At 43.4% G+C, this 27,996-nt stretch overlaps 1 protein-coding gene and 1 long non-coding RNA gene across 3 annotated transcripts in view; one reads left to right on the top strand and one right to left on the bottom strand.

Moving 5' to 3' along the window:
- The window catches only part of PAH (phenylalanine hydroxylase), a 38,146-nt gene that overhangs the window by 8,392 nt on the left and 1,758 nt on the right, over positions 1-27,996 (bottom strand). The window contains exons 1-5 of one of the 2 annotated variants that reach the window (XM_053407417.1): positions 23,759-23,921; positions 21,262-21,369; positions 13,664-13,847; positions 6,913-7,001; positions 5,124-5,191 (exon numbers count right to left, since the gene is read on the bottom strand). In XM_053407417.1, coding sequence (XP_053263392.1) covers positions 5,124-5,191; positions 6,913-7,001; positions 13,664-13,847; positions 21,262-21,369; positions 23,759-23,803 — 494 coding nt within the window. In that variant the 5' untranslated portion in view covers positions 23,804-23,921. Of the gene's footprint in view, positions 1-5,123; positions 5,192-6,912; positions 7,002-13,663; positions 13,848-21,261; positions 21,370-23,758; positions 23,922-27,996 lie in introns of those variants that run through there. The other variant, XM_053407418.1, reaches the window with a different exon arrangement.
- Positions 4-26,550, top strand: LOC128422850 (uncharacterized). Its single transcript, XR_008332612.1, has 3 exons — positions 4-104; positions 1,617-1,717; positions 26,475-26,550. It is a non-coding gene; the product is annotated as an uncharacterized LOC128422850 (long non-coding RNA).

Genomic DNA, 27,996 nt, shown 5'->3' with positions numbered 1-27,996 from the left:
AGCCATTTTGTGTTTAGCCACATCCCAGCGGCAGCCATTTTGTGCATGGCACCCACAACGCTTTCCAAATGTGACTCGAAAAGATGGGCCACCTCAGCCATGAGGTAACTCTTTCTTGTAGAAAACAGCACCGACCTTATGCACAAATAAACAAGCAAGCATAGCTTGGAGTCAAGGAATAGTGAGGCAAGGTGACACACAGGGGCAGCAGATCAGACCTCCAAGAAATGTCTCGCCCGCTGCTACGGCGTGCTCCTTTGAGGTAAGTTCTGCCGCCTCCTTAGCAACCCCCCCACCCCAATGCCACCTCTATGGCAGCCTCTCAGGGAAGAAGAGGTGCGCTAGTGTCCTTCTACCCCTATGAAGGAAATGGCAATGGCTGTCCTCTGCGGTCTCCTCAGCACCCACCTGGTGTGATTTAGAGTGGTCCCCTTTCCCTTCACAACAGAGGCATTGTGGGAAATTCTAATGGCAGCTGGATTTGGCTACATGTTGCTGCCTGGAGTTGCCAAGCTGGGGGATTACATTTAAATGGGGGGACAGGGGGGACCCTAAAAGGCTGCTGGGCCCCTGGCAAGCATTCTGGGTGCTGATGCCAACCATGCCCCCCAAACAATAACAGTATCCCTCAAAAGGCAGCTTGTTACCAGCAAGGAAAGTGGGGACTTGTGTGCACAACACAGACATGGACACAGCCTACTCCAAGAGGCCCAGATCCCTCCAAGGCCCCCAGTAACAGATGTGAGGGGGCTGCCCTCCCCTGAAAAGCTGATGGTCATTGAATGGTGTGTGTGCACCGCGTCTTGTGACTGAATATGTGGGAAGGGGTTTAGCTGCCCCTCATATTTTGGCACTCCTGCGCACTGACCCTTCTTACCAAGCACATTCAGCTCCGAAAACCACAGTGACATGCACCCCCATCTCTTGCCTCATTTTTCATTCTACAGGCAGAAAGACTGGGCCTTTTGTCCTGTTCTCACTCCACACAGCTCTCGTAATCTGGATAAGCGCTGATCTGATATATAAGCCATGCTATAGCCGCAGAGGACTGGCCATAGGATCAAGGGGCTGTCTTAGCTCTCCCCTCAGATCTCCCCTGGCCCTAAAATTTTGCGGCCCTCAGAGTCAGCTGAGGTAATGGCTCAGCAGGAACAGCAAATCTGTCTCTGCCCTCCATACAGTCAGCGCGCTGTCAGTCTGGCTCTGCCTCGAACGAGAAGGGAGTCCTTTGACCTGCTTCACTTTATTGCCTTGACATTAAAGCGGAGGGAGGCTGATTCTTCAGAAAATAATTTCAAAAATGGACAGGCGGCCCTCCCCAAATCAAAGAGTCTTTTCCAGCAATTTAATAGGGTTTGAGGCGCTGCTGGGATAATGCGAGGGATTTCTAGAGCTCCAGGCTCTTTGTCGAAATACAAGCGATACCCCACCATTCCCTACCCCCTTCGTTTTAGCCGGAGCCTGATGGCAGCCCCCCAATAATTGTGCAATTTTCTGTGTCTCTGCACCAGTCCTCCTTGATCTCTGGAGCTTTAAACGTGATTTTGAATTAGAGGGAGGGGGAACCGGGACCACTGTGGTTTCTATAGCATTGACCTTTTCTAATTAATCCTTAGGCCACCTTCATGGGCCCAGAGAAAAGAGCAGAGGCTTAAGGCACCGCCAGACACCAATTTGAAAGCTGCCAAGATCAATAGACTAGTGCTCAGGGTGGCAGGTGAGGTGGGGAAGGGGAAGGGGAGGGAAACTGGGGTGTAAGAGGGGAGGAGATAAGCATGAATGCCTGAGGGTGGTGGAAAAAAATGGGGCTCGCAGAGCACCATCCTAAATTGTCCATCCTTTTCTGTGTGGGCCTTGGGAATGCTACCATTTCACTTTCACAACTTCTACAATCTCTTGCTTTAATCTGTTTTATCTATCTATCATCTATCTATCGATCGATCTATCTATCATCTATCTATCTAGAGATATCTATGATGCTTTTCACCAGAAATGGTCACTGGGGCACTTCACAGCAAAATAAGGCAGTATAAAACATAGTATCATAATAAAAAAGCACACTATGAATGATTTTCATAATATACATTCCTTGGTTATGCAGAGATAATTTTTTAAAAGGAGGGGGAAAGCAGGGTAGGGTTGAAGGGGGGGAATAATTTCTATCCATGTTAACATTGCTACCTAAGCCTCTTTTAAGGCTCAACAGGAAGTCATGGTGCGCTGGCTGGGGCTCATGACAGCTATAGTCACATCCATGTTATACATTTAAAGCACATTGAAAACACATGACTTCCCCCAAAGAACTGGGAACTGTAGCTTACCCCTTCACAAAGTAGTCAGCTCAGACAGTAGAATATGAGACTCTTAATTTCAAGGTCGTGGGTTCGAGCCCCACGTTGGGCAAAAAGATTCCTGTATTGCAGGCAGTCGGACTAGATGACCCTCGTGGTCCCTTCCAACTCCACAATTCTATAGTTCTACAGTTCCCATAATTCTTTGAGGGCGGCCATCTGCTTTAAATGCATGCTGTGCGTGTGGCCTTAGTCCAAACCACCTGGGGGGTATCCAGTTGGTGAAGGCAGGTCTAGATGTATCCCGCTCTAGAGTTTGCATTGCCCTTCACAATGGTCAGAAGAGTTGGGTATCAGTGGGGAACTCACATCCATCTACCACTCTCAAGGGGCTTGGAATCAGCAACAGACTCACACAGGTAGGTCACTGGGCCCTGGCATTCACTTGCCTTGGCCGACTTCTTAGGTGTGATACTGAAGTCCTGCTCTTGGGAGCAGCCAAGTGATGGGGCAGATCCAGTGTGCCTGTTGGCTGGTGGCCATCTTTACAAATAGAATCCTACCCTAAGGAAACCTGCAAACCAGGACAGGAGTGCCTATGGCTCTCATGAACAGCAGAGAAGGGTAAAGGGGCAATGGGAAGGGATGGTGGAAGCAGGACAGAGGTTGGCAAGGACCCCTTAGAGAGGTGCTGAGTAAAATCAGTTCTAGATGAATATTGCCTCTTTAGCACCCCATCCCCATCTCATGCAAAACAGTGGAGGGGAAGCAAGCCATTAAAAAATTCACAATGCAGCTGGGCCAGGAATGACAGTCACAGAGTATGAGATCAAGACCACGAGTGATGAATTATTCCAATGCTGTTTACAGCTTCTACTTTAATGTACATTGTGCGCATTCCCCATCTCTCCCCTGTTTAATGGCAGGAGCATAAGAGGCGCTGCTTCATTTGGCGCTTGGGGCTTTGTAGTTGCCTCTGATGCTGCGAGTGCCATTAAATAACAAAGCTTTGCGAGGCCAGAGCTTGGTCCTCATCTGAATCCAATTGATTTCCGGTAAGCTGCAATTTTAGGATAAATGCAGTCAAAGGAGGATTTAAGCACAGAGAGGAAAGAAAAGCCAGCAAGGGAAAATAAACACTTTGGGGGAAAGAATTGGTTTGGTGAAAAGGTTCCTGGCCAATTTCATCTGGACTGTCAGACAGTTCAGATTTGGTGACTGAGCCCCGAGTCCACATGGCAGTGCTCCGATTTCCCCATCTCGCTTTTAATTTAGCAGCAAACCATTCACCGAAGAACACTGCAGGTTTGGTCCCTGTATGGGGCAGCTGCATATTCCTGTATTGCATGGGGTTGGACTAGGTGATCCTCAAGGTATCTTCCAACTCTGCCATTCTATGATTCTGTGTGTTCAAGTAGGTGGTATTCAACCTTTTGTATATGCTACCTATGGAAAATAAGTTGCCTTTCTACTCAAAGACAGCCAGCAAGTGATGGTAAAGGTTAAACAGAGTCTTTTATCCATCGTGATCCTTCTTTGGATAGTTCACAAAGTACACTAAAGTTAGCATATAGTTATGAAACACACTTAAACAGTAGTGTGAATCTCTGCCTGTGCGCCCACCGAAGAGATGGCTAACTATGCTTATTTGTTGTTCATTTGGAAGTGAGTTGGGAAATGTTTAAAATACAGTCATACCTCGGGTTACAGACGCTTCAGGTTGCGTTTTTTCGGGTTATGGACTGCCGAAACCTGGAATGGGTTACTTCCGGGTTTTGGTCGTTGTGCATGTGCAGAAGCGCTAAATTGTGCTTTGTGCATGCGCAGAAGTGTTGAATCACAACCCGCGCATCTGCAGACGCAGCGCTGCGGGTTGCGAATGTGCATCCCACACGGATGACGTTTGCAACCCAAGTATCCACTGTATATATATATATATATGAGGGGAGGAGGGAGGGAACATGCATGAACACAGGGCTCATCTATGTATCATCGAGCCACACTCTGGTGTTCACAGAATCATAGAAATGTAGAAATGTTGGAAGGGAGCCCAATGGTCATCTAGTCCGACCCCCTGCAATGCAGGAATCCCAACTAAAGCATCCATGACAGAGGGCAACACAACATTTGCTGAGGGAGCCTGTTCCACTGTCAAACAACTCTTACTGTCAGAAAGTTCTTGCTGACATTTCTTTGGGATCTCCTTTCTTGCAACTTGAAGCCACTGGTTTAGGTCCTACCCTCCAGAGCAGGAGAAAACAAGCCTGCCCATCCTCCATGTGACAGCCTTTATTTTAAGATGGCTATCATATCTCCTCTTCCAGGCTAAACATACTGGGTTTGGAGTAACCCACTCTCTACACAGCCATTTCCTCTCCATCTTCTTCCCCTTCCTTACTGGTCCTCAGACGTTGAGGACAGGGTCAAATGCCTGTCCTCCTCATTCGCACCCAAGCCCCAATACTGTATAACTTTTGTAATTGTCCCATGAGAATTGGAGAAGAACCAGCAGGAACTCAAGGACTATGCAACACTCACATTCACCATTTCTAGCCGAGTCAGAAGGGCTTTCTTCTATATATGCCCAGATCCTACAGTATATCTGCAAAGGGACTGCTGCATTGTCAGGATGGAGACCCATTGACAGCACTGGTTAAGTAGAGGCAATCCAGTGTCACGATGCTATGTATATTTAAATCCTCAGTGCCCCAGACATATTTCAACATTATCCAAAGAATGAGCGCACTCTCCAACCCCACACACCATTTCATCACAGATAATATATTGACTTTTAGGATACATTTTGTCCCTTGTTGTCTTTTGCACACTTACTGTCTGTAGTTATACGCTATATCTGCAAATTCCTTTCTTCTGGCCCGGTAAACAGGATCTTTGAAACCCTGATGGGGGGGGGGGAGAATAATAAGCACTGGTTTGTGAGTGTCAAAACAGAAATACAGTTTTAACAAGTGCAGAAGCAACAAAATGTGTCTTGTGCGCATTTAAAAAATGAATAAAAGCGTAACTTTTTGTGGACTAGAATCTCTTTCATCAAATGCATGAAGATTATCCTAAACTGACAGGTCCACATGGAGTGAGGGAGAAAGGAAGAAATGTTGGCAATGAGGTCGGAGGGAAATAATATACAAGAAATATAGATGGTGCCCATTGTGCTAAGCCATAAATGTATGTAGAATAATGGCAGAGATACTGTACTTCACAAAGCTTTGTTGACTGTAACACAGACAGTAGCATTGGGGAAGTTACAAGTGCCCCGTGAGGAAGAGGAAGAAGAAGAGCTTTGGCCCATAAGCCTGAGGGTTTTCTGCACTGCAATCACCGCAGACAATGTGATGTTTCCAGATTTGCTAGATTCTTCACATCTTAAATTACCTAAATTAGCTTGGTTCCCCACCCCCCAAAAAATCCAGAAGGAAAGTCTCATTATCTAATTAATACTAGCTCATGCATGCAGAATACAGCTTTCATGTCAGTGCACTGAGGTTTTGTTTGGCTGATGATTTTGTCCTGCTTTCAACTACTGGGCCTTTTTTTTATCCTGACAGAAGCTCTGAGAGGACTCTTTGATTCAATCATTCAGAGCAATTGAGTCTCCATTCACCCTGCTTTTCTTCTAGGACTCTGCCAAATATTTGTGTGCCAAGTGACTGTACAGAATACATAGCTCATTTCAGATTAAACTACATCTAGTGAAAGACAAATCACACTGCCCCAATTAATGTAATAGCTGCAATTTTATTTTTTATTTAAAAAAAAATGCTGCACTGCGTGTAATTTATTTGCAAGTATCCTGGATTCGTTGAATTAATAGCAGTAAATCCTGGCTGCTGTGCTTCGTCTCCTGACATCAGAACAAGGTGCTATTAGCCTGAAAGGATAAGGCAAGTTGTTTACTTGCTTTGGGATTGTGTGTTTCATTCATTAAAAAAAAATTACCTGCCAGAGAACCGCATCCATAGGCTTAGAATAAATTATAGCCTTTGGAGTGGCTCCACATTTTTGTTTTATAAACTGTACTAATTTGGGACTGCACCATTTCAGACTACGGGGGGGGGGGGAGTAAGGGCATGTATTTTTATGGCTCCCACACATTACCCACACATTACAAAACCCTGAATTATTTCCTATAGTACATCATGGGTTCATTCTGAAAATATTTGTCCCAAGTTTTTAGGAACATAGGAAGTTGCCTTATACCAAATCATACCATTGGTGCATCTAATTCACTGTTGTCTGCACTGGCTGGTAGAAGCTCTATGGGGTTTTTGAATAGAACTGTAATCATCATCAACAACAAAAACCCCAACAGTATCCAAGAAAAACGATCCAGAATCCATAGTAGGGCATTACCTTTATCAGGCCAAGAAAAAATGTCACAAAACAGTGAAGGAGCTTTCAAGTTCTTCAGAATTCTCCATTAGGCTGAATACTAAGCAAAGGCAGGGAGGCGAAGAAAAGGGTGTCTTGATTTTAAAGCCTTAAAGGTCTCAGTCTGGAGCACACCAATTATGTTTTCAAGTTGTTCTTTGTGCTCATGAGGACTAGAAATATCATTTTTTTTAAAGTATGTAAACAGAAATACTTTTTTTTTTTGCCTTACTGGGTGGTCGGCATCCAGTTCTGCTCCGTAGCTGAGAATTTGATTGGCAAATCTATCCAGTTCTTTAATCGTTCTTGGGAACCATGGAACTAGACAGCGGGAAAGAAAACATGAATAGTCTTCAGCTTCTTGTTGCTGGCTCCCTTCAGTGACTTTCTGTCACTGAGCTACAGTCTTCGCCAAATATACATCAGCAAAGTGTTAGCCCTTATTTAATGTTCATGCTAGGAAATAATAATACTCGCATTCAAAGCATTGGCAATACTGAGTCTTATGGCATTTAAGAACTAGCATATTTCCTGATGGCACAAGGAATCTTTTAGTGTTTACGGAGTCACAAGCCTACTTTTTTTGTTTTTGATGTAACAGTCTAACTTATAGCTGTGCTGACTGTGACTGATACTTGTAGCCAAAAATATCTGGAAGGCACCAGGTTGACGAAAGCTGCCTAGGATGACATTTTGGCATTTACATGGCATATAAGAAAAGCTTTGTGCACTGAATTTCCGTCTCTTACATAGCCTCTGTCTATTAAAGTACGACAGTTCGTAGAGCAATAAGGCAAGAATGGTATTGAAATGTGTTTCACCTAAAAGCTAAGAAATATTATGAATTGTACCACGAGAGGGCAGCAGAAGCAAAATATTGCTGCCTCAATCACACACACTTTCTCTTCCTTAAGAGTTCTGTTTACTTTGGGAAATTGTAGGTATCTCTTAAAGACCTTTAACAATAAGCTTGTCCACACACTACAAGGAACACAGGCGCAAGCTGGCTTTACACGCATACAAGTGTTTGCATGAAAGAACCAATTATTTGTTGGTTTGGCGTACACAGGCACACGGATTGTACACCCCTTAAATGCAATGGGTGGATACAGTGGTACCTCAGGTTACATACGCTTCAGGTTACAGACTCCGCTAACCCCGAAATAGTACCTCGGGTTAAGAACTTTGCTTCAGGATGAGAACAGAAATCGTGCTCCAGCAGCAGAATGCCCCATTAGCTAAAGTGGTGCTTCAGGTTAAGAACAGTTTCAGCTTAAGTACAGACCTCCGGAATGAATTAAGTACTTAACCCGAGGTACCACTGTACTTCTAACATATTAAGCACAAGAAACTCAGATTTCCACCTGTGCAAGGAGATTTATGGGAAATTTAAAAAGAGCAAACTTTCTCTCCTGCTGTTAATAATAGCATTGCGGAGGAGTGTGACTGTGTTGCTAAGCAGCCGGCCAATGTGCCCGATCCTCACGCGCTGCTCAGAGGTACATCCCATGGTATGGTCTGAAAGCAGGAGACAGACAGCTGATAGACAGGTCTGGGTCTGGGCAGTGACCGGATGAGAGGCCATCTGTGAACCCCACAGAACACATTTCAGTGATGGAAGGAAGCTGGGAGACTAAGGTTTGAAATAAATAGGTACCTTGTGTGAAAGACACTTTTAGACACTTTTAGGATGCGAAGAGGGATTCCCACAGTTTCAGGGACTACATTCCTAGAACCACAGAATTCTAGACCCTGAGGATCATCCCTAGTCCAACCCCCTGCAATGCAGAGATATGAAGCTGCCAAATACAGGGATCGAACCTGCAACCTTGGCATCATCAGCACCACGCTCTAACCAACTGAGCTATCCACTTCGAAAGAATGAACTTCTGGAGCTCTTTTATGTGCGTCTGTCAGTGCTGAGGCAGGTTTGTCCTGCCCAGAAGTGTCTGACGGACAGCAGACTCTCCAAGAGATTCTGCGAATGGGCTCTTGATAAAGCAGAGATGCTAAGGACTGGATCTGCTCGAGACATTCTGCATGCAATGCATGTGCTCTGCCCTTGAGTTAGGAGACCTCTCTTTATTGGATGTCCACTTAAAATTAAGTGGGGGCTTACAGTCAGGTAAAAAGGTACAGGATTGCAAACTAAGGCTGTGCTTGAAAAGCCTTCGCTATTCTCATGTCCTCCAGATGTTGCTGCATTGCAGTTCCCATTAGCCCCAGTCAGCATTACCAAAGGGATGATGGGAGTTGGAGTCCAACCACATCTGGAGGGCACTAGGTTCCCCACCCCAGGACTAGATGGGACTTTGGGCAAATAAATTGTTACGAGGACTAATTTGGGCTCAACTGCCCAGCTTATGCCAGAACCATTGGCCACAAAGAGCAAACAACAACAGCATTCCAAGAGATCCTTTTTAAAAATAGAAAATCACATTATCCGCTTGCTGGGATGTTCTTTGGCCCATTCGATGGGCTCTCTCCTCCTGCCCCACTTAGCCAGACATGTTGTCTCTTCCTGCTGCCATTAATGAATGGCCAGAGGAAGCTGTTGCAACACTGACCCTCTGTGAAGCTCTGCAGAGCAAATGCAGGCTGATCAGTAATAAATATTGATTTGTCTGCAGGAGAAACAGCAGAGTTTTATGGTCCTGCGGTGAACACCCAAGTAGTGACCAATTTAACATGGGGTCAGATGCTTAATAGGATGCTAATCAGCTATTTATATGAGGGGGCAACAAAACCGGAGGGCTTCAGAGGTTCTGTGGAACTCTGCCCGTCCTGGGGAGGGGTCAGAGACAGGGCTTTAAAATTTATTGTCGGTCCTAGGCACAGGTTGGAGCCTTTTAAAACATAGCCAACTGCTCAGCTCAGCCCCGGGGTCCTGACAAACAAGGCTTCTACAGACTCTAAGCCTCTAGCTTGTCTCTGGACAGCAAAGCATTGTCTTTAACTCCACTGAAACAGAATCATATTTAATTCTTTTATTCAAGGCTACTGGGGGGTCTGAACTTTTTGCCCATATTAAAAAGGTTTGTGAGCAAATGGCACCGTGGCTTAGTCGGCCAATAACAAATCTTGAGTACAGCTCATGGCTAGTCTGGAGAAAGCTTTTCTCTCTAGATTGGAGGGGCTCAGTTTTTAAAATGGCACACAGATTGGAGACAGGGGAGTGGTGACGTCCTGTTTGAAAGCTGCTGCTCAAAGCACTGTTCTCTGCATTGCTTTATGGGAAGGTTGGCTGCTTATGATAACTTTGCAATCTACAAGATGGCCGTGTAAATCAGCTTTCTGTAAACCCCAATCCTAACTGCGTCGACTTGAAACTAAGACCCAACAGCTTCAATGGGTCTTATGTTTAAGGGAACATGCCATAAGATGCTATAAATGACAGAGAAGTACAACCCTCTTCTCTCTCTTTTTTAGTCCAAATTATAATTAAGAAAGATGAAGCAAGATAACCTCCCCTTCCCCACAAACCCACACAGTCCCCAAAGTAATTAAACCTTCACTTTTAAGTGATTGTGATTCCCTGCCAAGCCATAACATTTTGCCCCTTTCCTGAATGGAGGGCTCCAAATATTTTCCTTTTTCTCAATGCAATGTCATGGACAGGACACAAAGGGAAGGGTAAGGAGATTATAAGGATTTATTCCAGGAAGATATTACTACCCTTTCATGTTGCTCCCGGGAAGGAAGACGAGGCAGCAGACCTAAAGCATTTTAAGCCAACCTTAACTGAAATCCTATTAAGATCACATCTGCTGCTTGAGAAGCCAGGAGGGCATTAAGATTTGGATACGTGTACATGTGTATGAGACATAGAGAAGGGTCTGCATGTGGACACTCATGGAATACTGCACTGGTCATAGAAAAGCTACCTCCAGGTGATTGTCTTACTCCTGTGTGCATATTTATTTCTATAAGGAAATCCATAAGTGACAAATTCTGAATGCAAACAGGTGGAGTGATGGAACTCATGCTCTGATTGTGGGCTTCTCTGAGGGCCTACTCTTGGGAACAGGAATTTTGACTACATGGACCTCTGGTCTGATTTGGGCCGTTAGTGAATATAGCACATATCTGAACCATTTGGCACAGTGATTGTGGGGAAATATTTGCCTCTGACTAGGTATGGATGAATCAGATTGTTCCCGACCCGTGCAAACTTCACAGGTTCATTCATAAGCCTGTTCTGATCTGTTTCCCCACAAATAAGCAATTCTTTTAAACAATCCACATTAAGAACATGCCTAAGTACATCATTAAATATGTGGTTTGTTACAATATACATACAGTGGTACCTCGGGTTACATACGCTTCAGGTTACATATGCTTCAGGTTACAGACTCAGCTAACCCAGAAATAGTACCTCGGGTTAAGAACTTTGCTTCAGGATGAGAACAGAAATTTTCGGTGGCGGCGTGGCAGCAGCGGGAGGCCCCATTAGCTAAAGTGGTGCTTCAGGTTAAGAACAGTTTCAGGTTAAGAACGGACCTCCGGAATAAATTAAGTATGTAACCAGAGGTTCCACTGTATTTAAATCACATAGTTATAACTTAATGTACAAACATATTTTATATTCAGATTTAATACCTTGAGGGAGGAATACAATGCCACACTAAGTTAAAGACCCTTGGCAGTGTGCTAGCTGCAAAAAGACTTGCTCTTGCAGAACGGCAGGAGTCTAACATGCTTCTTGCTGCTAGTGGCCCAACAGATTGCTGTAGCCCCAATACTTTCTGTTGTGCAACAACTGGTTGCGCAACTGCTGGCACAACCGATGTGTTGGATTTCATATTGCACAACTAATATTATTTCCCTTATGCAAGTTCAACAGCCCTTGCATTGATGGTAAAAGGGAGCTGAATCCAAACCTTGAGTATTATCATTATTATTATTAGCCAATAACTGTATCACAAAAATGTAGAAATGTGCAAAGGATAATTATGTTCTAATCAACAAATTAATCCAGGAGGTATGGATCACATCAGTCTACACTGGAATTCACAGAAATCAAACTCCTCAAGCATCCCTCCTACCATCTGGGTCAAAGGAGATATAGCTGCTCCAGCTACGTCTAAACCAGGCATGAGGAACCTGCATTACTACCCAGGTTGCTAGAGTACAACTCCCATCAACCCTAACTATTGTCCATGCTGCCTGGGGCTGATAAATGTCATAGTCCAAAAACATCTAACGCATCACAGATGCTCCCTATCCCTGCTGTATGCTATCTAACTATCTAACAATCCCACAATATCTGGGCTCTGTAGTTAATCAATGCTAGTCCCAAAAAGTCTAGAAGGATCAGTAAGAATATATATATATATAACATTACACGTTTAGCTTTCCCATACCAAAGACATGCATGCCAGCCAAATTTTATATCATGGTCTTCCAAATCTAAAATATCTGCGTTTTCCAATATGATCCATTCCCTTAACCAACACAGATATGCTGCCTCATAATACAATTCTAGGTCTGGCAGGGCAAAGCCTCCTCTTTCTTTTACATCTATCAAGATTTTATGTTTAATTTGTGGCTTTCCCCCCTGCCAGATAAATTTAGAGATATCTTTTTTCCATTCTTTGAGGCAACTTAACTTATTTGCAATCGGGATCGATTGGAATAAAAACAGCATCTTAGGTAGTACATTCATTTTAATGGCTGAGATTCTGCCTAACAGTGAAAGCTGCATCCTTCCCTAAATCTCCAATTCGTTCTTAATCTCTTTCCATAGTTTAATATGATTATCTTGAAATAAATTGAGATTCCTCACCATCAGCCAAATCCCCAAATATTTTACTTTTTTACCTATTTTGAGGCCAGACATTTTTTCTAAGGCCTTCTTCGAGTGCTAATCCATGTTTTAAACCAACATTTTGGTTTTATCTGTATTTATTTTGAAACCTGTCACTTCTCCAAACCTTTTCATTTCTTCTAAGGCTTTGGGATCACTTACCATAGGTTGTTCCAATGTTAACACTACATCAGCAGCAAATGCCCTTAATTTGTAGACTCTGCACCCCTCCTCTATACCTTTAATTTCCTTCCCTATTTCTCCTTATATGCTGAAGCAATATTTCTAACATCAAAATGAACAACAATGGAGATAAGGGGCAGCCTTGTCTAGTACCTTTTCTTATTTGGCATTTGTCAGAGAGAATATTGTTTATTAGTATATTTGCAGATTAATCAGTATAAATTGCCTTAATTACTGCTTAGAAAGAATTACCTATCTCCATCTTCTCTAACAACTTGATCATAAATGACCAAGAGATATTATCCAAAGCTTTCTCAGCATCTAAGAAAATTATAGATGCTTGTTTTTCATTTCTTACTTCCAGGTACTCGATTAAATTAATTATATTTCTTATGCTGTCTTTCATTTGTCAACCTGGTAGAAAACCTGCTTGGTCCCTTTTTCAACCTGTTGGCTAAAACTGCAGCAAATAATTTATAGTCACAGTTAAGTAGTGAAATTGATCTGTAATTTTTAGTCTTTGTTAAATCAGTTTTGTTTAGGAATCAGGGTAATAAATGCATCTTTCCAGGAAGCCAGAACCACTCCAGTCACTAAAATTCTAGTCATAGTGTCTTTAAATGGTTCAATCAAAGCCTTCAGATGTCTTCTAAAGGTTATATAGTTACTCATCTCCTTGACATCTGATGGGAGGGTGTTCCACAGGGTGGGTGCTACCACTGAGAAGGCCCTCTGCCTGGTTCCTTGTAGCTTCACTTCTCATAGTGAGGGAACTGCCAGAAGGCCCTTGGAGTTGGACCTCAGTGTCCAGGTTGAACATTAATAATAATAATAATAATAATAATAATAATAATAATAATAATAATTTTATTTATATCCGACCCTCCCCGGCCAAATGGGGGCGGAGATGCTCTTTCAGGTATACAGTAGGGCTGGCAGTTAACCTCTTTGCTGTAGGGAAGGAATGTTGTTATTCTGAACAATATCTCCTTACCGGCATCCTTCCTCTTTTCACGTGAAAGCTCGTGGACATTTGCTCCAATGTCGTCTCTCAGTGTATGAATGATTCCCTCAAGAGCTGGGATGTTCTTGCTTTCCAGATTGATGAAAAATTCGTACTCATCTTTGTTCAGCCGGGAAGGTCTGGATTCAATGTGGATCAGGTTTATCCCCTTCTCCTGGAACAAAGACGGTAACATAATGAAAAGTGAAGCACAATTTTGGCTGGTGGCCTAGAAAGTGGCTGGGGTCACTGGGTAGTTCACGGCACAATTTTTTTAAAAAAGAAATCACACTATGTTTACGAAGACTGAGCAGGTACACAAGTCCCCTGGTGTCTTCCCCAGTATGGCAATATGCATCATATTTTCTAAATTTGAATCCTATTTTCATCAAGGGAAGTAATAGTACCACTCTATTCTGCCTTGGTCAGATACCACACCTGGAACACTGTGTCCAATTCTAGGCACTACAATTTAAGAAGCTTATTGACAAGCTGGAACGTGTGCAGAGGAGGCCAACCAAGATGATCAAGGGTCTGGAACCTATGCCTTATGAGGAATGGTTGAAGGAGCTGGGTATGTTTAGCCTGGAAAAGAGGAGACTGAGAGGAGATATCATAGCCATCTTCAACTATCTTAAGGGCTGTCACATGGAGGAGGGAGCATGCTTGTTTTCTCCTTCTCTGGAGGGTAGGACCTTTTTCAAGTTTCAAGAAAGGAGATTCTGACTAAACATTTGGGAAAGCTTTCTGACAGTAAGAGCTGTTCAATAGTGGAACAGACTCCCACGAGAGGTGGTGGACTCTCCTTCCTCGGAAGTTTTAAAACAGTGGTTGGATGGCCATTTGTCATGGATGCTTTAGCTGATATTCCTGCGGTGCAGGGGGTTGGACTAGATGACCCTTGGATCCCTTCCAACTCCATGATTTGAAACGATGGACTGGGTATGGATAGGACATCCTTATTTTCATTTTCAGAAATGTTGGAGGATACATTTGCCTAAATCACCATATGCAACTTTTATGCCCATTCTCTCCTTGTTGTGATGCAAATCCTCTTTTTCAATAATGCCTAGCTGGCCACCTGAGCAACTTCTTCTTTCTATCAAGTGACTATTGTAAGTAATTAAATGGACCGGTATCCTCACCGCATGCCAGAAGCACAAATTCTTTTCTTTCTTCCTTTGTTAAAAAAAAAAGAAGACTGCTTGGTCTGTGTTGAAAACACTGCTATGGTCATTATAGAAAACAGTCACCTCCAAGAATAGCCATGATAAATGCTGTTTTTTTGGGTACTTTAACCTTAAATAGATTCAAGAGCAGACCTTTGTGCATTACTGACACAGACCTCTGAAGTGGCTCCCCACCATGGCTTGCCCTGAGCACTGCTGTATGTGCCTTTCTCTGAGTTCTTAGCAGTGGACACTACAGATGAACTTAAATTGTTTGACCAGATACCAACACAATAAGTTGAAAAGGTCAGAAGTGCATTCAAATCCTGCAGCTCAGGAAAGATGTTCTCCTAATTGAGCTGGTCTCCATGCAAATAATGCATTTAACTAGGCTGCTCCCCGAGGTCAAGTTGTTTTAGTTCTCTAAAGGTCTGCATCACACACAGACAATGCTTTGTGTTTGCTATTTAATTAGGTGCTCGCAAATCATTAGAGGGCTCCAGCGATAGGAAAAAGTTAAAATTACTCCCAGCAAGATTTATTATGATTGAGACCAGGCTCAAAAAGTCAGAGCCTGCTCTCAGCAAGGAACCTTCCTTGGGTCATCTTTGAGATTAAGGCTTTATATCGGAGGTGTATTTGTCTTTACTGCAAAGGGCTATGGAGCATCACACTTGGTTGTATCGCATCTTAAGAGCCACAGCCAGAAATGTTACAGCATCTCCACCACTTAGGGTTCGGTGCCAGAGTAAAGCTGCAGCACCCACCACCAGGGAGGCCAAAGTAGAGGGCAGAATGAAACTCTTTTTGACCCTCTTATGTGAGAGTCCCTGGATTCACTGCAGAGCAGAATGAATGACTGCAGGGTGCCAGAAAGGGGCAGATGGCTGAAGCCGTGGAAATAGAGAGATTAAAGGAGTGGCTATTACTGTTCTAAAAGCCACAAGGCCACACAAGGAGGAGGTTGCGAAGGATGCTGAAAGTTGTAGGGAGAACACTCTTCCCCTTCCCATAGCTACAATTCCCAGATTTCCCTGTGATGAGGGACAGGATGTCAAGCCACTCTGAAAATTGCACCACCAGAGTCCCCTAACAACTCTTAGCAAACTACAACTCCCAGAATTCTTTGCGGGAAGCCATGACTGTTCAAAGTGGTATCATGGTCATTTAAATGTAGGGCATAAATGTGGCCGTAGTCACAACTAATTTGCTGGTCTGTATCCATTATGTGTTTCTTTGGGCTCATCTAGATTTTCTTTTGAGCTGTGTTTCTAGCCACAGGATCTAGAAAGTGTCTGAGCATGGGCGGGTATTTTTTTGCCCTGGCACTTTCCCTGCAGAAACCTGATCTTTGCCAGTGAAATGCAGCAAAAAGCAATTCATGGACAAGTTGGATTTGTTTGTTCCAATTCAGTATTAAAGAGTGGGTTTTCGAAGGGAAAGTGCCAGGGCTAATAATAATAATAATAATAATAATAATAATAATATCACTAAAACCTGGAACTTTAAAGCGCAGTGTTGTGCCTAGAAAGCATGGGGCAAAAGGTAAGTGTGATGAGCCCTTTGAGGTTTGCTCAAAGATTCACTGGGCAATCCCATACTTCTTATGCAGATATAAATGCGATCAACTTCAGTGGCATTTACTCCAAGGTAAGTGCACTAACTCCAAGTTAAGTGTGTACAGGATTGCAGTCTAAGGATGTAACAGAGTACTCACTCATAAGTCCCACTGAACACACTGGAATTAATTCCAAGTAGTCATGTACAGAAACGAGCTACAAAAATTGTTTTGGGGCTTCCCTAACAACATTTAGAAACATTCAATTAAATCCACAGGTCATTAAGTTGTTAAAATTTTGTGGTGATTCTGTGAGCCATCTTGAGATTTTTATGATGAAGGGTAGTATATAAATTTAATAAACAAACAAATAAGCGTGATCTCTCTGTTACTAGTAATTGGTTTAATTCAAAATATTTATAGCTGTTTAGAGCTAGGTAAGTTTTTGAAATCCTAATAGCGTTTCAGTACTCATACTCCACCTAGTGCCTAATGCTAAATGTGCAACAAATTGCATATAAATTCATTTCAGAGTGCTTACAATTATAAAACAAAAGAGAGTGTTTTCCATTATAAAATACAGTGGTGCCTTGGTTTACGAACAATCCTGTTTACAAACATTCGGTTTACGAACTCTGCAAAACTGGAAGTAGTGTTCCAGTTGCAAACTTTACCTCAGTCTACGAACGGAAGCCGAACGGTGGAAGGGCACCACCGGCGGGAGGCCTCATTAGGGGAAGCGCACCTTGGTTTAAGAACAGATTTGGTTTAAGAATGGACTTCAGGAATGGATTAAGTTCGTAAACCGAGACACCACTGTAGTGTTTACAGCATTTACTTCAGGGTTCCTTGGATGCATTATTCTGTAAACCGAGTAACAGAAGCAGAAGAAGGTATACAGGCCTGTTGAACCACTGCACTATTTTTACCCTAAAAAAAAAAAAAAAGCCTAGCCTTTTTCAGGTGACCTATTTATTGAGCATTCATCCCAATTTGTTTGGTCAACATTTTCAGGGTTAGACAATGTTGACTATTTACAGAGAATTCATTCTCATTTCTTTATGGGGAAGTTATACAGTGGTACCTCGGGTTAAGAACTTAATTTGTTCCGGAGGTCCGTTCTTAACCTGAAACTGTTCTTAACCTGAAGCACCACTTTAGCTAATGGGGCCTCCCGCTGCCACTGCGCCACCAGAGCACGATTTCTGTTCTCATCCTGAGGTAAAGTTCTTAAGCTGAGGTAATATTTCTGGGTTAGCAGAGTCTGTAACCTGAAGCGTATGTAACCTGAAGTGTATGTAACCCGAGATACCACTGTACAATATTGCATCAAGCAACTGTTACCCCATACTTCCCAGTGCATTTCCCTAACTTTTTCTTTATTGCGGAAAAAAAATGACGGGGAGAGAGGAGCAAGTTGTGCAAGTGCTCCATTATCAGCTTTAACTGAACTTAAATTTGCTAGCATGTTATTGAATCCAGTTTGGAAATACAGAGTCTAGAAGCACCCTGAATCTATGTTCACCAGCTGAAGTAAACCAGACATGAAGTTGTGAATTGTCACCTCCCATATCCTGTACAATAATATGTCAATGAACAAAGCTTTTTCTTTCTTTTTCTTTTTTGCCCACATTATATTAGCACCAACATCTGTTTCCAGGATGCTCTGGAAAGTGGGTGAATTTCCTGAGTCAACAGTTTCTCTCATCTGGAATGACCCCGATTCCCAGCTAGTGAAATGGAAGGGGATGCGCTATAAAACCCATCTGTAGCTCCTTTGCTATTAAAACGTCTTCTTTCACATCCATCATGGTAAACCTCTTCAATGTTTTTTCAAGGAATGGTAGCCAAGTGTTGTACCGAGAAAAGCTGTCTCTGTGTTCTTAATGATAGTGTTTTCAAGCACGTTGTCTGAACCTTTTGCCACCTTTCAAGAACATAGGAAGCTGCCTTATACTGAACCAGTCCACTGGTCCATGTAGCTCAGCACTGTCTGCACTGACTGACAGCAGCTCTCCAGAGATTCAGGCAGAGCTCATTCCCAGCCCTACCTGGAGATTCCAGGAATTGTACCTGGGACCTTCTGCATGTACAGCAGATGTTCTGCCTCTGAGCGATGGCTCTTTCGCAATTATAAAATGCATTCATCTTCTACTGGAGACAACGAAAAGACTGCCCTCAAAACCATTTGTTCCTCCCCATTTACTTATAGCATCTGAGGCCCTACACAATTCCATAACTGAATTTTTAGCAATATGTACTCCACCCATCAGGATGCAGGTGGCGCTGTGGGTTAAACCACTGAGCCTAGGACTTGCTGATCAGAAGGTCGGCGGTTCAGATCCGCACGACGGGGTGAGCTCCCGTTGCTCGGTCCCTGCTCCTGCCAACCTAGCAGTTCGAAATCATGTCAAAGTGCAAGTAGATAAATAGGTACCACTCTGGTGGGAAGGTAAACGGTGTTTCCGTGAGCGAGATGAGTGCCACAACCTCAGAGTCGGTCACGACTGGACCTAATGGTCAGGAGTCCCTTTACCCTTTAACTTTACTCCACCCATGTTTCCATCCCTGATGAAAATACATCACTTTTAACAATGAGTTTATTCCCACATCCCCCTCATCAGAGTAATGGATGGGTTAATTTTTATCTGGGCTGAACAGATCTCCTGCAGCAAATGGCTATGCCAGTGCATCAATATACAAACACCACTCCCCTCCAAAAATGATGTGACCATCCACTCGGCTGCCAAATGTGCAGACGTGACTCTTTGAAGGTAGCTAGGGTAGTTTCACTGACCAAAGTAAATATTGCTTTTTATAAGCACATCCAAAATACTGAGAAAGATAACTGTTTTAAAGTTCTGTTTGCTCAGCAGAAGGGAGAGCCGGCAGAGAAATCTTTGTTAAGAGTTATATATCTGACTTGACTCTATACGTACATTTTGCCCACTGCATAGCAGTCCTCCAGATGTTGCTGAACTACAACTCCCATCATCCTTGACCATTGGTGGGATGACCATCCTTGATGGGAGTTGTAGTTCAATTAACATCTGGAGGTTCCCCACACCTGCCAATGCAGTTTGGGCAATTGCTCATTGCCTAGCACTAAAGGAGCCGGCAAAAATTCAATTTTTCAACTCAGAACCAACTGCATTTTCTTTTCAGGATGCTTGATAGACAGAGGAGTTCTGAGTAAGTTGCATCAACTATGGGGGAACCAGTTCTGGAATTATTACACACACAAACTTTTACTTTGCTGGAAAGGGATTTATGGTTCCCATTCTTCTGGGTAATCAATATTTTTCCCCTGGGTTAACCAACAGAAGTGGTCTTGGGATGTATAACTTTTTCTACTTGTATTTCCCCTCCATATTTCCCTTTCACTTGCTAGCTAATTTAATTTCCCCCCAGATACAAAACAAGTTGCCAGTAGTTTATTACACAACAGTTTCTCTGTTCAGAACTATTCCTCTCCAATGGGCTGCTTTTAAGAGGAGACTCAATGTTCTTTAAAGGAAACAAATGAAACCACAGAGGCTGGGCTTTTAACATGAGATGCTCTCCCCAGTGAGTCATGCCCGGCTCGCCAGCACTGGCATCTTTTTGGCATCAGGTTAATACTTTCCTCTTCTCTTAAGCATCAGATGAAATATGATCCAGCTGTGCCAAGGCTTTGTTAGTGCTCTCTCTGGGTTGCTGATAAGTCTTTTCCTCCTCGCCTGCCCCTGCGTAGTCTGGTTTTATGCTTTTATGCCTTACGTGTTCAATTTTGATAGTGATTTTTGTACGTTTTAAAACAATTTTGTATATTTTAAAACTTGATTCTAAATCACCTAGAGACTGTCCTGGGTCACGTTACTAGCAGTTCAAAAAGAGCTGTTAATAAAGGCTCAATTACACCCTCTGTGGGGAACACAGTTTGTTTTGTGATCATCTGACTTCCATAAATAGTGTTTCCCCCCCAAGAAAATTTATTTGGGGGCACTCCCACCACATGTGCCAGAACTGTATGCAGTATCTCAAGTGTGGTCATTCCATGTACAAAAGCATTATAGTATTGGCAGCTTTATTTTCTGATGATCTCTAACATGGAATTTGACTCCTTTTTTAGTAAACAGAAAGATGCCTCACGCAGGAGTAACCTTTTTATCAAGCTATCCACAGCGACCCTGTGATTGCTGGTCCCTGCCAATTCCTCTGGTGTAAGTGTGATGTTAGGCCTGTGTTTACTCAAATAAATAACAATTGAATACTAGAAATTGTCTCCAGCAGCACAAGGATCATGAAGTCATTGATTCCTACATTGAAAGGGGGTTGGACTATATGATTCTGCTGATTCTGCTGAGTCTGTTGTCACCTGCATGTGTTATTTAAAACACATACAAATTCGATATCAGCAAAGTTTTATACATGATCCTCTGTACTTGGAAGTACACCCCATACTGAAGATGTTCCTTTCTTCCCAAAGAGAGGGGAAATGGACGGGACCCATGGACATGGCAGCAAGTGCATGGCTGTTACTAAAAACAGCAGCTGTACATCTAGTTCCAGCATCTGCAATATCTAGTAGAATTTGCCTTGTGCTGTGACATCATGGCATTCCACTTTTCTCGGCCAATGATATGAATTGGGAGTGGGGAAATGAAGAATGATATGATGGTATAATGCAAGAGCTTTCCCCAGAGGTTTTTTAACATGCATGCAATGAATACATGGGGTGTGGGGTGCAGAGGTGGTGCTGCGGTAGCACTGGACTCAACAGCTAAGAATAATGCATCAGGATTGCGGTTTTGACAGCCAGATGTTGGTTCTGAAATTTCAGCTGTGTTTCTCTTGCTGTACAGGCTTAGCAAAGCACATACCTCAAATATGCGTAGCACTTTAGCCAAAGCTCCAACTTCTTCTTTGAGGGAGAAAATCAAGGAGATTGCATCATTCTGGGCCTTGCTTTCTTCAATGTAGCTGGATTCCTGCATGATACATACGCAAATGTTGACCATAAGTCTTTTCTCATAAACATGGGTTACAAGAAAAAAGCATGGGACAAACTCAAACCATCTGGGCCAAAGTCTACAGTCTGGAAAGTCTTCTATGTGGTCAAGAAATCTTGGAGGCAGGGGTTTCTTGTGTCTTGGCACAAGAAGCTAATAAAAGCCATTCACTACGAACAATCTTGCTAATGAGGAAATGGTGAAGACGCAAAGAGATCCAAAGACTGCTGGTTGACTGCACAATTTTATGAGGAAAATCTTGAATAGATCCATGGAAGTGTTGTTTGCAAATCTAAGCAACCCGTGCGGATTTGATTTTTTATTTTTTTTTTTACACCAGTTAATTTTATCCCTAGAAGAGCCAAGAATCCATCACTCAGAAGACGCTTTTAACTTCAGCACATTAATTTAGTCCACGGGGCGGGGGGGGGCTGGGCAGCTGCTCCTCAAAATAGGCCACAGCTAAACAAAAGAGAACTTCACCTGTAGAAGTCTGCTTGGACACTGAAAATGTCTGAAGAACAGAAACTACTCAGGGCAAATTTATATGTATTAAACATTTGTATTCAGAAGTCCCCAAATGTTGGCTTGGCATGATTGTCTCAAACAAACCTGACCTACTCCCTCCTGACTGAGGGAAGGGGAATGGTCTCAACCAATGTCATGCTGAGCTCCAGGACAGCTTAGAACCAGGGGTGACTCACTGCTTCAACGGGTGAGTATGACTGAAGGAAAGAGCATCTGACCTTTACCCAAAGTTCCAGGACTCATCCCTCTAGTCTCACTGACCTTCAGAAGTCTTGCTGCTTTCAAGAGCATCCAACAGGCAAGAGGCCAAGGCAAGCATTGGGGCAGGCAGTTGCCAGATGAAAGGATATGGTCACCATTGGAAACTTGGCGAGTGTGTTTGTGGAACCCTGCTTACATGCAAAATCTGGCATGTAAGTAGGAATAGAAGCACCTTGATTTGAATTCCGACTTTTGTGAGTCTAGAGCACTTGAGTTTATTGCAGGGAGTGTGGGTAACAATAGATAATAACTGAATAATATTTACTTTGATTGTATGTGGCTCTCATGATGTCTCCATAGTCTCCCCCTCCCCACCTTCAGACCTGGACTGCAGGCTGGGGGTACATATATATATATATATATATATATATATATATATATATATATATATATATATATGTATATATTACTATTATTATTCTGGAGCAGTCCAGAAATTCCTCACCCACCTGCAGTCTGAAGTGATACCACCTCATCCTGCTGCACCTTCATTCCATGACAAAATTACAGATTCAGCTGATTTGGAGCAGTATAATAGAATCAGCTCCTCCTGGCCTTGATATCTAAATTCTACCTAAAGTATGAGCAATTTTGAGGGTATTCCTCCTCAAGGAAAACACCTAGGGAATTCAGAGGTCAATAAGAGACTGGTAAAATTACTCAGAAGAATTTCACCCACCCCTTCCTTCTACTATTCCTTCTAACTATTATAATGAATTCTTTCCTCATTGAAGCTATTTACTAAAATAATTCTGTGAGACTGGCTAACTTTGGCCAGCTCCACAGGAACAAGTGTATGGACTACATTCAGCTATGGACACCCGGAACCCCTCAGGAAATAATTGATCTTACACCTACATTTGCTCACAGCAGATATGTAAAACATGGATGTCACACACAAGTGAAATTGCATCTTTGAACACCAGTGCATACACATTTCACCTATACATGCACCTATATATGGGTAGCAACCACACAGTGGTGCTATCAGGGCAAGATTTGGGGGCAGAAATCCAGGACCCCCACTAGACTGAAGGAGCAGGAGGATCCCAAAAAAACAAGGCAGACTAACCACATTTTAAAGTGATGTAATACAACCCAAAGGGGTGAAGGACCCATAAGACCAGTAAGTCTAGAGTCTAAAATTACCCTGCTGCATAACTGCATCCACACATTACATGTTCACCTGAATTTTTCCACTGCAGTCCTAAAGTATATAACTCCTCTACCCAGTTCTTTTTTTCCTTAAAAAATGTTTAGGGGTACTCTCATCTTCCTACTCATACTGAAATATTGGCACTGCATATTTGAAATGGGGAAGTGCTGTGCTCACGAGCCCTGCTCCCCAGTCCCATTAAAGTCCATAGAACTGGGCAGCACTTCCAACTTTCTGGAACTCTGCATTTGACAACAGTTTCATATGCGAAAATTAGCAGGTAAAGCGCCGGACAGAGGAAAAGGCTGTTGCCTGTGAATTTCTGCAAAGGTCAAGCCATTGTTGAAGTCATATCGAAGCTGGTCGAAAAGTTGTCAGCCTTAAAATCAGAAACTAGTAAAGCGCTTATTATAATGGACTTACCTGAGAGGCATCTCCGTTCATATGGCTAAAGAATTTATTATCCATTTCCACCCTCCAGCACTAGTGAGCAGGATGTTTCTTACAGGGAGGAAAGATGGGTGAGCTTACGGTGTTTGCAGGAACGTCTGAGTATAATGTACACAGATATTTCAAGTTTGGTTTATAATTGAAGGGTCAGCCCTCTTACTTTGATCCTTCCCTCCCTGGGGTAGGCGGGGCGCTCTGCACACACCCCTGCGCCACCTCCTTCGGGCTCAAGAGGCACACATTGTTTACTCACGTCCAACGAAAGCCACAAGGCTGGAACACCTTTTAGCTTTGCCATGTGGCTTCTGTGTGGACAAATGGAAACAATCAAGAGTCTTCTCATGCGGTTTCGTACTGTCTGCTGTGTTTAAATTCCAGCCCTGAAAAGCTTCTTCTTTTGCCACCCATGTGAGGAGAAAGCAATAACAGAATTTCGACATCTGACAACATGCGATGTTCCCATCCATGCTTAACTTATTTGCCTGTGTCTGTGTGTAAGGAAGACTGATGGGAAAGTGACATCGTTGCCTCATCCGTTGCCTCTTTATAATTTTGTATCGCTGTGGACAGTTTGCCCATGTAGATATAGGACTGTTGTGTCTAAAGGGAGTTTTAATGGGTTGCATGTGTTTAACAAATGTTTAAGGGAAAGGCAACTTAAGGAGGCAGAAAAGGGCATTAATAGTCTCCTATGGCGCTATGGGTTAAACCACAGAGCCTAGGGCTTGCCGATCAGAAGGTCAGCGGTTCGAATCCCCGCGACGGGGTGAGCTCCCGTTGCTCGGTTCCTGCTCCTGCCAACCTAGCACTTTGTGCAAAGTGCAAGTAGATAAATAGGTACCACTCTGGTGGGAAGGTAAACGGCATTTCCATGCGCTGCTCTGGTTTGCCAGAAGCAGCTTAGTCATGCTGGCCACATGACCCGGAAGCTGTACGCCGGCTCCCTCGGCCAATAAAGCGAGATGAGCGCCGCAACCCCCGAGTCGTCCGCGACTGGACCTAATGGTCCTTTACCTTTATGCTTTAAATAAAAACCACTAAGGACAATGTATTTAGTGGGAAGGCCAAAGCTCATCTACTTTGCATGCAAAAAGTCATTGGTTCAATCCTTGGCATCTCTAGGTATTACCGGGAGTGAGTCCTGTCTGAAACCCATGTGAAATATTGCAGGATCTTAAAATGATCACTAATCTTACCCATCCACAGCACTGCTTCAAGTCCTGGGTCAGAAGAAGTAATTTAATGGAGGAGCTACCAATAGTTGCCAGAGGTTGATGCCGGCCTGACTTTTTCATAGTGGTGCCCCCACCATTGGATTCCTTTTGGTGCCAAGGCTGACAATTATTTGGTGACAGCTGAGCCCTTTTGGAAAATAAATAAATAAATTCCCGGCCCTTTTTATTTCTAGTTTGTTTGTTTTTTTATCCTGTCCTGGCGTTTGTTGTCTGTAATGCTCACCTGTGATGTAAACCATTCTGCGGACCCTACTGGATTGAAGAGGAAAGGTATTAAAGTCTAAGTGAATAGCAGCCCCTCCTTTTGCATCATCCTCCTCCCGCTGAGGACTCTCTGTGAATAACCTCCAGGGACTTTTATCATCCCAGTCCCGTATAGAGGGAGGCACAGATTTGCTTCAAGGCATGGGGTGTGTGGCTGGGGTTTCCATGCCCAATTCCCTGCATTTGCAGAAGTAAGGGTGAAGGACAGTCTGGCTCTGTTGTCACCAACCATGGAACAGAGGGCTCAGCCAAGATATTTTTCTGCCTCAGATGGAACAGCCAAATGTCATGCTGCTTAAAGTTTTCTCTTTCATTTGAGCAGTAAACATGTTTTGTTAAATAAATAAATACTCCCTCTCTCAGTTCAAGGCACAGAGCACCCCAGGCTGACCAAGTCATTTTGATGCCTGAGGCAGAAAGTTCCACAAATCCACTCACTCCTTTACACTGCGGGAAGGTGCTCCTCCTGCCCATCGTGATTCCAATGTCGGAGACTCCGCCTTCTAGCCCACTTCCCAGGTGGCAAAGGATGTCCCTGGAATGAGCTTGCCGCCCAGGAAGTGGATTCAGCCTGCTTTCACAACTGGCCAATTGTGAGCAGGCTTGGGGGCAGACCACTCCAGGGGGTGGACCCAGCTGGCCCTGTTGGCTTTGTTCGGGCCTGCTCCCAAGGGATTTAAAGAGGGTTCATGGCTGGCCTTGGCAGCCACTGTCGCTGGATCACACATCCACTCTCTCGATTTTTCAGATGTGGGTTGCATTGAACAGCCTTGCTATGGACCTTGTCGGTCACCATATTCGGGACCAGGCTGGAATTTTCCCATATGGCTAATTGGCTCCTCCCATCTGATTTTCACCATCCTCATAGCAATCATCACAACTTTGGCGGTTTGGGCATTGGGTAGGCATAGTCTTGGACAGAGGGGAGGTTGTAGCCTCTGCCTGCCCCTCCTGAAAACGGGGTATCCTATTAAAGGGATCCAGGGGAGATGCTTCTGTCGGGATGCCCAGGTAGGGCCTAGGACCACAGCACTGTCCAAGTGCAACCCAGAGAGGGAGCTACTCTTTGATGCAGGTCAAGAACTTCCTCTCTTCCAGCTGGCCCTATATTAAGGACTTCCGGCAAGTGGGCTGTTATGGCTTGGTCTCTCCCACAAACACAAGATGACTCTGGCTGTTAATTATTTCAGATTTATTGCTAAAACAACAAACTAGGACAGAGCTCCTCTACCCATCGTCCTGCCCAGAAGATGGAGCTCCTCCCCCTTCCCCACCTTCTCTTCCGCTATCTTTCGTTTGGCTCGGCCACTTTTGAGATCCTACGAGATTTGGGAGAGAATGTTTCCTGCATTCCAACATCTGGCTCACTTTTGGAGCTCTTACACAGCTGCCTGTCACTTTGGCTCTGTTTTTCTCCTCCCCTTTGTTCCGAGCTCAGTTTACAGCTGCTCTCCCTTTCCTCTCTGCCTTCAGCTGCTAACTGTTCTCTCCCTATGCCTGCTTCTTCTCCTCCTGTGAGCATCTGAGCTTTGCTGACACGGGCTGGAAGGAGTGTGGTCAACCCAATGCCTAAGCCAAACCTCTTACATCTGTAGTCAATAAAGTTGTCTATCAAAATAAAAGACTGTTTATGTATGCAATGACGGCAGCAAGGATGCTTCTGGCCTATAGATGGAAAGAAGGAGAAGTACCGACCAGAGAAGAATGGCAGACCAAGCTGATGGAATATGTGGAAATGGCAAGACTGATGGCAGGAAGACCAAGTATTTTTAAAAGACTGGAATAACTTTTTAATATATTTGAAAGACCACTGTAAACAGTTGAAATCATTGGCAAGAACACAATGACACTTGTAAAGTAACATGAACTTTGGTTAGCATGATTACATAATAGATGGATTACAGTAAAAGATGCTGGAATAACATTTAGAAATGGAACTCATGGAGGGAGGGAAGGAGCTCTGAAGGTTCGAAAGAACCTCTTTTTTTTGGAATGGTTATTTTTGCTGTATTATGTAAAACTAATAAAAAATTATATATATAAGAAAAGTTGTGGCCTGGCCCAAATTTGAACTTGCCATGTCTCATTATTTAGACAGTCCGTTGGCAGGGGATGCCTAGGCATGCAAGTGCCTTTCCCTGAGAGTACAAAATCCACAATAATAAATTAAATAACTAACCATTGGCTGCCCTTACATAACACTCCAAAGGCACTGCCTCACTCTGCTTAATGGGAGGGCCAGTGCTGACTTCTGGGAGATCACACACACCCCGCCCTCCCAGGCAGAACACCAGTGAAGGTTTTGGCTATTTTTATTGGTAGTATTTAATAAACATGGATTTTGTTTTTCAAGAAAAATAAAATTATTTACAGAGCGTATTATTAACTGCATCTCAAACGTACAATAAAATACAAGACCATATAAAACACCAACAAATGAATTAATACATTCAAAACACTATTTCCAGATGTTATTGGAAGCCAAGAGGACCAACACAAATCCAGCATTAAAATGATCAAAATCAGGCAAAAATTGGAGAGTTCTGAATCTCAGATCAAACTAGTTACTAAGGCTATGGTACAGAAGTGGGTCTTTAAGGCCTGTTTGAAACCCACAGTAAACGAGACACTTTTAGTGGAACTGCATCCCACACTTGTGGATTACTCCATGGCCCGGAGCAGGGAGCCAACTCCTGCACTACCCTTCAGAAT

The sequence above is a fragment of the Podarcis raffonei genome, chromosome 10 (genome assembly GCF_027172205.1).
Source record: "Podarcis raffonei isolate rPodRaf1 chromosome 10, rPodRaf1.pri, whole genome shotgun sequence".
In the NCBI taxonomy this organism is placed as follows: domain Eukaryota; kingdom Metazoa; phylum Chordata; class Lepidosauria; order Squamata; family Lacertidae; genus Podarcis; species Podarcis raffonei.
The sequence above is the reverse complement of the archived record's forward strand: the minus strand, read 5'-3'. Positions and strand labels throughout refer to the sequence as shown.